Genomic DNA, 10,216 nt, shown 5'->3' on the forward strand with positions numbered 1-10,216 from the left:
ACCGTGAGTATCAGAAGTACTTTTTTTTTCTTTATCGAGAGTGAAATAAATGCAGCCAAACATCAGTCAACGTAGTCGATGTTAATTGGTCCTGATAGTTAAATTCTGAAATGCCACATTATTTCGAAATTTTATAACTTATAAAAAATGATCTTCAGTATATTTATATATATATTCTTTTTTTCGGTGGATGCTGTATTTGCTACTTCTTCAATGATCATTATAAAGGCACAAATTTGTTCTCACTGATGGCATAAACTGTAGTTTGTTATTACACGTAGCTGCTTTTAATTGAAATAAGAAGTTATTCCAAACCCCATGGTAAATAATACATGAGTCTTTTGTTAGTTTACAAGTGTTCACTGATCAATATTGATTATCAGTGATTTTTTATTATCTTCGTTGATGGGACAATACATTAAGATTACAGAAACTACAAGGACTAATTATCATGTATATGGGTAAGTATATTATTCATATTTCTTAGTGATTCTATACATGGCTTGGAAAAATAAGATTGAGTCATACATTTTCCTTTTACGTGTAATAAAAGTGTGTGTGTGTGTGTGTGTGTATGTGTGGGTGCTAGTCTTTCTGACCTGAGATCTGCGGGTACTTCATTGTCGCGTCGGTCCAAGGGACTAACAAGTGAATTATTATGTTGTAGGAAAAAGATATACTAGTATTGTAATATATTCTCCTTGGTTATTATTATGATTGCATGTTGACATATATATATATATATATATATATATATATATATATATATATATATATATATAATTGATTATGGCAAGTTAATCCCTGCCTTCTTTATTCATTGAAAGTCTCCGTTGGGTTTTGTGATCATCCGGGGATTGTGCCTAACGGTCTTTGGGACTCGAATATCACACGCTTCGGGTCCAAGATAACTCTCGCTTGTGGCAGAGAGTTCGTTGTGAACGGGAGTGCGAGAATGCAGTGTATGGGACTACCAGTGCGGTCGACCTACTTCCCTGTTTGGAACACTTCAACTCCGTCTTGCCGTGAAGCCAGAAAGGAGACTAACGGTGTGACGTGCAAATACATCCTACAGTATAATCTTGCCTAACCACAGTTAGTCCATGGGCCAAGAGGCGAAAAATTGGTTATTGGTACCATCTCAGGTGACAATACCTTTTTGGTGTCATTTTGTTTGTTGGGCATAGATATGCTTATCAAGCTATGATAGCATTTCCAAATGAGTAGCTTAGTCCTAATAAATGAATTTTTAACCAATTTGGTCTCGTTTTTGTATCCCTATACTTCTGAATCGAGGCTAACCGCTATAGAAACAAGAGCACGGTCTTCTGTATGTCCATGGAGCTCATGGTATGTCCACAGGTGTTCTATTGTAAACGCGGTGCGCTTAGTATTTATTCAAGGCGGCCGCAGGGGAATATCCAAAGGGTGATGCTGTCCAGAGCTAAACGCGGTGCGTTCAGCCTTTATTCAAGACGGCGAAGGGAATATCCAAAGCCTATGATACAGTGTATATCCCTTTATCTAAAAAAAAAAAAACAAACAAAAAAGCAATTACTCGTGGATGTTATCACATCTAAAGTTCCTAATAAAAGGGATTATCTATACTGTTTTTACACTACCCTTTCAACAAATACATCAGTTTTAAACAAAAATCACTCTGCTCATGTACAATATTATTTATTATAATGTATTGTAGTGTACCGGTACATTGTTTCTGCATTATCTTTCATTGTTGGATGGAAATAAAGCGACAGTGGCGTGGCATTAGCGTTTTCACCGTAGCGTTTTCACCGGAAAATGATGAATAATTGGAAAATACGGCAAAATCCACTAGGAATTGTTTTTTTGTTTGCTTTTTAGATAAAGGGATATACACTGTATCATTAGCTTTGGATATTCCCTTCGCCGTCTTGAATAAAGACTAAGCGCTGTGGACATCATAACCCTTGGACATTCCCTTCGCTGCATTGAATAAAGACTAAGTGCACCGCGTTTACAACAGAACACCTGTGGACTACAGAAGACAGTGCTCTTCTTTCTATAGCGGTTAGTTTCGATTCAGAAGTAAAGGGATATAGCAGCGAAACCAAACGGGTTAAAATTCATTTATTAGGGCTAAACTACTCATTTGGAAATGCTATCATAGCTTGATAAGCATATCTATGCCCGACAAACAAAATGACACCAAAAAGGTTTTGCCACCTCAGATGGTACCAATATCTGGCCTGGCCCATGGACTAAGTATTTCAAACCAATCTCTCATCAATTAGTGTGGAACAATGACAGATGGTTGTAACGACATTGAATTAATACTTCCACGCCTGATGGAACAATTGAAATAAGTAACTCAAATGCGTTTGTATCATTCAAGACTTATTAACTTAAAATCATACAACTCGTAATGCACAGATTCTGATACCCTAACATGTAAACCATTGGGAAAGATTAGTCTTATTTCGGTCTTTTATGTTCATGAGAATGATGCGTTTTTGAAAATGCCCCTGGATATTTTCCCGCCTTTATTAGAAAACATACAAAAAGAGATGAAATTTATTTTAACATTAACAAGCGATTCATGACAGATTACTACAGCGCTTTCATCACTACGTTTCAATAAGACAACATTTTAAGTCCGTGAAGTTTCTGAGTGACATTTTATGCTACGCTATGGGACGAATTCTGTTTATGTGGTTGTCACTATTTTTGTGTGTGGGCCTTTTGTTCACAGACGATGAGTGGGAAGATGTCAACATCAGCATAAAGCCCACACAAAGTATGCAAAACACGTCTAATGGTAAGTACCAAGGCTTGCAATTATATACCTCATCATATCCGCATGAGCAAAATTTTTGTGTAACAACAAATGCCCTAAAGATTATGATTATGATAATTATAATAGATAATAATAGCATGCTCATGAAGCACAATCTCGACCAGCCTCTAAGCGCTTTTGAAAAACCGTGACAACAGCAAAGATGACGTCAAAGAAAATGTCAATCAATATCAAAAATATTTGTTAAAGAGAAATGTTCATCTTCCTCGAAATTCAGTTGTCGTTAATGTGGTATTATTTCATTTGACTGCAACGGTTGATTTGAGACATGTTAGAAAACAAAGACAATCACATAAATTCAATAAAATGCCGACTTCTCTTTTGTGAGCACTTATACACTACATACAGTTACTGTTGTACTTTGATCACTATGCAAATGAGTCTGATATCTGACAGATACAAGAATTGTTCTGTATATGCATGTACGTATTGTCGATCTGGAAAGTGTGAAAACTGTAATATTGTACAGAAAAGTGCTGTCACAAAAAGTACAAACTGATTAGGAGATTTCCCATCAACATGTATTGTATATACTGTCAGTATTGCCTGTGTTTTGATTAAAATGCACAGGGCATAGACCGACTATTCAAGTTCTGACGTCATTTGGAGAGACAACAGTTACTGTAACTTCTTCGTCACGTGAGTTTAGTAATTGATTCAACCCACTTGGATATAGCAAGTAGGTTTTTTTTTTTTTTTTTTTACTGCATTTTCCCCTTCTCACTGGCAGTAATTTCGTCAAAACTATTTTGCTGCAATTAATCTACATTTTAGGGTAATCCTTTTGTTAACATGTTTTTATGGCAAAAGCGAACCACGGGTGACAATTCATGGTAAATTCGACATCATTTTATTTGAATTTAAATTCAAGGTATGAAAGTGCTACTGTTTTATTTATGATGACAAAAAAGGTCTGATACTAAAATAACATTGGAATCAATAAAGCGTTCGCCAGTTCTTTTTTTATATGAGTTTTTTTTTTTTTTTAGTTGAGTTCATATCTAAACAATGAACACATTATAAGAAGAAAGTCGCAGACAGTAAAGCAAGAGAGACAGAAAGACGATGCATATTCAAAAGTCAGAATACCCATTGTCCATGAAGAAATGGCAAGTTGTAATGTGCTTTTTTTCAGCAGGGACTGAAGAAAACATATTTTGTCTGGCGACTTTATTAGGTCTTCGTAGTATCGTTACTGTCATAGAACACATTGCGTTGGTCGAACAGAAATGCATTTTCTTGAAAAAGCTCCAATCGTGAATATGGCTTACAAAAGCGATCAAGTACATTACGTCTGCCTATGCAAAGTAAACATTTACAGAAAATTTTGTTAATCCTTTATTCGTTTACAGTTTTGGTCAGGTTTGAATGCTCTGCCTGAATGTAAATCAGGGACTTGGGAACTGTTGTGATAAACATTTCGACTACAGTAATCACTTCAGAATCTGCTTATACGAATTTGTGTAATAATTCCCCTATGCTCTTTCCGTCAAGTGTGTGAACTTCTATGAGTACAACACTTCAAACCGGGCACGAATAATCTGATTTTCTGAAGTCTCTCATCTCATGCTATCTTAACAGTCACTCGTCAACAGCAAAAACAATTTATTTTTTTTTTATGTTAGTATACTGCAATAATTCAGCAAAGTGAGAAATCTTGCCAGGTTACAGAATAGAACTATTTCTCTTCATAATGATTTGATCTGATTATAAAAACAAACAAACGTAATTTCTGCCTATAGTCATCATAAAAGAGAAAAACAAACTACGAGAGCAAATTCTTCCTCCATTGATTTTTAAGGTGACGATGGACTCACTAAATGATTTATCTTCCAGATACCGAACCAGATACCGAACTCTATGAGGTGAATTTTATTACGTTCACCCCGGGAATCCTTCTTGGTGTTGTTTTCGCCGTGCTTGTCATACTGTCCATGATAATGGCTTGGTGGAAACATCAAAAGAAAAGGTGAATTTTATAATACAAACTTTTATATGGGATGTAAGGGAATGGGGGTGTGAATTTTTGTGAAAACTAGTTTGTAAATCTAGGGAGTGGAATCATTGTATGCAACCAAGGAAACAAATAAAGCATATTCAGAAGTGAGTGTACATTACTGAATGCACATGAATGTTGAAGTAAGTTTGCTGATTTGTATTCTTCTTACATAACTATTGGTGGGTGGACTTGTTATCACGAAAACCCGAGTTTCTGGTCGCCATTTTATCATGTTATTATTCCATCTGTCGCCCAAAACTTTCATTGATACAGTATTTTTTTCAACATATTTTACGAAAACCACCACCAAATCAATGGCAAGGAGCCGCCTATGTATACACAGTCAAAAAACTAGAGAAAAGGATACGGACAACACAGAAAAACCAGCAAAGACAAAATGATGTGGAGTTGAATTTTGGAGGCTGTCAAGCGAGTGTGAGTGGTTAGACTGCCAATTTGTGAATGCAGGCTTATCATACGAGATGAGTATCTCTCCAAGTCCAAGTCCAAGTATTGAGTCAGCCTTGTGGTATTGTTTTAAAACAATAAAAGACATTCATCTTGATTTAAATTGCTGATCTATCTTTTGAAATAAAAATTGCATCTTTTAAAGACCCCGTATCGTGGGGATACATGGATTCGAAAGGCTGGCCCGGTTCGGGTATATTCGAAAATCCCCGTAACAAATTGTGCACAGCTTTATCACTGATTACTGATGTGCAAGTACATACTCAGCCTTAAAAAAAAATAAAATAAAAAAAATAAATAAATACATAAATAAATAAAGGGGGGGAGTGGAGAAGAAAAATCTTGACTAGAATCGTCCCTAAAACAACTGGCTGATGAGCACTATTCGTTGTTTCGAATATGCCGAGTCTTTAATTATTGAAAATTCTCACCAGTCGTCTGAATAGTGTGCAGGGAGAAAGCCTCGAATGATATAACAATAGGCAGTCAAGCTTACTAGACCTTCAAATTGAAATGAACCTAATCAAAAGTAAAGTGGCACGGGTGAACACGAAGAAAGGGCAAAATGAATATACCTCTTTTTGTCAGCTCTAGGATTTCCGACTTCATTACGCTAAACTACATGGTCACGCGTCAAGCGTTGTCGATACAACGACACTATACTATGTGATTGCGCACCATGATTCTTTTGCAGTTTTTCAAATACTTTGCTTCGGTCTGATGTAGGCTTTCTCAGATTTACCGATTTAAAACACTAGAAACCCTTCAAGCAGTTTTCATCTCTAATAATTGAAATCACACTAATGTTGCATTTGAAGTTTATATTGGCCATAAATATAACGTACTCTAATGATGAGCAAACTTTCAGTTTAGTTTAATAACCACTTAATTGTGATTTTCATGGAGTATATCTTTTTTCTTTGTTCCATTCATTGCAGACAGCTGGGGGAAATTACGCATTTGCCTATAGACCCTAAAGTTTAAAGCCTCTCTTTTGAGTACACACTTTTGCAAAGTGTGCCTGTCTTTCCATTGTTTAAATTGGTTAGGCAAGTCTGTTTGCACTGACGTATATATTTCATTTTAAATCTTAGATTCTGCTCTTCCACAATCTACTCTTATCTAAAAATCCATGTATGGCGACTTTTTGGTGGCTTTGCGATGCACGGTCACATGCGTAAAATCATAAATTCAATTTCCCCATTAAATTGCAGACATTGGAGATCCCAAACCTCGCATCAGCCAAATGTTCACCCAAATGGCGGGCAGCTTCAGATGAATCCCATCGACACTTCTGTACAAGAGCCAATCACGACGGATCATACCGTTTTGTCGGACGCTACCAATCCTAATGCTACAACAGCTGGTAGCTTTTTGCCTCATATTCTGGGCAACACCGTCGGAGACAGAGGGGGCCATCTCGGGCACACTAGTCACATCTACCAAGATGCTGAAGAGATAGACGAGGGGCTTTCTACCTTTATCAGCATAAATCGTGGCTTCCCTTGTACAGTTCCTGACGAAAGTCACATAAATACCGGCATCGGCACTCCTTTGACCTCAATGAATATTCCTTCTGATAATGAATATTGTGGCCTGCAGGAGACATCGCTGGACCAACCAGCGTGTGCTTATGGAGATGATAATGACTACCAGGATGTAGACCTTTGTAAATTGGACGGGAGGATGAATGGTGTCATTAGATCCACTGGTAAAGCGTGCTTGTTTGATGACAGTTATTACAATTCACTGTCGTTATTTCATGATTCATCCGAAATGCCTACAGAAAGCGAGTACGATCGCCTCAATCATGCTTTCCCTGACGACAGAACAGGAAGTCGTAACCCTGGTCTGTCACCTATTGACCAAACTTCACAGCATAAGATCTACCCTGGCAGAAAATATAGTAAGCCCTGTTCCAGCAAGGATGCCATGACAGCCATGCCTTCTGAAGACGTCTTCTACTATCAACTGAATCCGGAGCAACAAAGTGACACTGATACCAACAAGCAACCGCGATGTCCTGATGCCTTCGACTCCGGAGATTATAGTCTGTTGAATCCTGGAAAAGACTTCGCCAATGATCTTCGTTCTAAGATGATAGAAGGGGACAGCTTCAATGGTTGTCACGACACTGGGATTCAGAACCCGGAGAGTTTTACGTCAAGATCCCAAACCCGAGAGGACATGTACGCGACGGTGAACAAAACAGTAGGTAACATTTCGATCGTAGAACCGCCACCGTGTGAGGAGCTCTATGCACAGGTGGATAAAACACGAGGAGCTTCTAGGGTTGAGTCAGAGCCAACGATGCAGGAAGAAATCTATATGAACTACACTAATATGTAGGTGGCTATTTGAAAGAAGACACTATGAGTTCTCACAGAATGTATATACCGAAACAGCACATATCGTCAAGTTCTTAGAAAGTATGATATACTTGTGATCGTTATTTAGAAATCTTTCACTTTATTGCTAAAATCAATATGCAAATTAAGTATATGAACGACTTTTCATAATAAAGTAAAATTGCAAAAGAAACAAAATGAATCAAATAGCGATTTTTTTTATGTGTGGATGTATCATTGTAGTGTTGATGGATATCTTAATGTTTGATGATGTATATAGTGTATAAACTCAACCAAGTAGCTTATTATTAACATTTTTCCTTTTTCCTCTAAGATTTCATGGTTTCGAGGATTAAAGTCATGGTCATAACTGTGCTTACACCCGTGTACATGTACAAAGATTACGGCATATTATCACCTCAACTGACACCCCCCCCCCCCAAAAAAAACAAACAAACAAACAAACAAACAAACAAGCAAACAAACAACAACAATAACAACAACAAACAAACTGAAGAGCTGTACATTATAAGTCTTTAATAACTTTAAATGAAACGCAGTTTGGAGACTATTGTCACTATAGTAATCTGTTACAGGTGATGGGTGACACGAGCAAGACAGAAATTGAAATGAATGATAGTAGTACTCGGTGAAAATAGTAACGATTGATGTAATCACCATGTACAAGGAAAAATGCATACATCCGTGTGCAATAAACCAAATTGTCGCAGTGAGATCAGAATAAATCCATTACTAAGCCATATACTAGTAGCCTATAATCATGATTACATAGACGACGTATGTACTTGACAGAATATCACACTCCTGTTTAATTGATACATGTGTGTGATGCTAAAACCGTAACAATTATAAAGTGAGACCAAATGAATAGGGTATGATTTTAAAGAATTCCATTCACTCACGGTATTGTCTTCATCACTGGACTGGAGTGAAATGTTATCTCGTGTTTAATATCGTAACGTTGGACTCGCTTATATGTATAATGTTTGTTTTTCTACGTTAATATGTGTAATGTTTTTAACTGATATATTTATGTTCCGTTAGAAAAGAATTAATAAGTTTCTGGAGTGCTTTTCAATGATGAAAAGTTTGTGCCCATTATTACCATAATCCTGTCAAAAGAACGGCAAAGAAATCGTCAATTACAAAGAGTCCGACCTCTTCTATCCGGCCTCACTTTATTCGGATCTCTCTATTATTGGGATGCGATCTCGGCGTGATTTTTTTTTTTTTTTTTTTGGAAATCTTATGATTACGGGGAAAAGGGGGATTTCAAACTTAAAAATTCCTAGACGAACCCACATCAATTAAATATTATTCTCAACATAACGAAGATACATTTTCATCTAATTTTCTTCTAACACGCATTCGGACATTTACCACCCCCAAATCACAGCAATGACACGGACAGAAAATTTGTCATTAAATCAAGGCACGATACGGGCGATCGTTCTTCGGCAGCTGCGCGTATTAAACATTGAGTCTCCCGTATCCGGCCAAATCCCTTATCCGCATTAGCACAGGTCACTACATGTCCGGATAGAGAGGTCGGACTGTATATGCACAGTTCAAACAGAAATGACATGAACGTTTTCCTATATTTTATCATATATGTGACAGTGCATCACAACACCAACACAAAGTTGCCATTTCAACTTTACGCGAGGACTCAAAATAGGTGACATAAGTCAACTTATCATAGTCAGTCTTTAATTTGGTATATTTTCTGAAAGAGTCATAACAGAATTAATCAGTTTCTTGATTTTTTTCGATGGTAAAAATTTTGTACCATTAATTACCCCAAACCCATCAAAAGAACGGCAAAGAAATCGTAAAGAACATATACATAGTTCCAACAGAAATGACATGAAAGTTTAGCTACATTTTAGCATATGATATGAGAGTTAGCATTTTAGCTAATCAAATAGAAAAGGTAATTATGCTGCTCAAATACCGAACGACTTTGGAACTAACGCAGGTATGACACGTCGAAGTACAGATTTTGAATGAATGGTTTCGGAAGTTATAGTTTGTGTGTCATCTAAATCACCTATTTGAAATGTGCTTGTTTAAATATCTGCAACATGGTGACGAATCAGAAGGATACGTCATTCATCATTCATTCATTCATCATTTGCTTGGATGTCCACATTTGCTTGAGTTATAAGATAGAGGAGGTCAGTTGAATGACTCAAGAATCGCATGATTAGAGTAGATTGTAGGGTTAAAAACATCATTTCAAACATTTTATCATCTTCGAAGTTCACTGGATCAAACATTATTGAAATATCCATCGGGGAAATCAAAAGTTACTCTTGGTGACAGGGTATTTTTGTACGCTGCACCAAAATTATGGAATAATCTCCCTTTGTTTGTAAGACAAGCAGTTACAATTAATGAGTTTAAGGCCAGGTTAAAAAGTCATCTCTTGAAGTAATGTATTTTATGTTTGATTTTTTTTTTTTTGTATGCATGTCATTTTGTAATGCGCAGTAGAGTATATTATTATAGTAGCTGCGCAATATAAATGTCCTTTTATTATTA

General features: G+C 36.6%; 1 protein-coding gene across 1 annotated transcript; it reads left to right on the forward strand.

Moving 5' to 3' along the window:
* The first annotated feature begins 955 nt into the window (after window positions 1-955).
* On the forward strand, window positions 956-7,652 carry LOC140240909 (uncharacterized). Its single transcript, XM_072320687.1, has 5 exons — window positions 956-1,049; window positions 2,732-2,797; window positions 3,407-3,475; window positions 4,673-4,805; window positions 6,518-7,652. The coding sequence occupies exons 1-5, from the start codon at window positions 956-958 to the stop codon at window positions 7,650-7,652; spliced, it is 1,497 nt and encodes a 498-aa protein (XP_072176788.1).
* Window positions 7,653-10,216: the final 2,564 nt, after the last annotated feature.

The sequence above is a fragment of the Diadema setosum genome, chromosome 17 (assembly GCF_964275005.1).
Source record: "Diadema setosum chromosome 17, eeDiaSeto1, whole genome shotgun sequence".
NCBI lineage: Eukaryota > Metazoa > Echinodermata > Echinoidea > Diadematoida > Diadematidae > Diadema > Diadema setosum.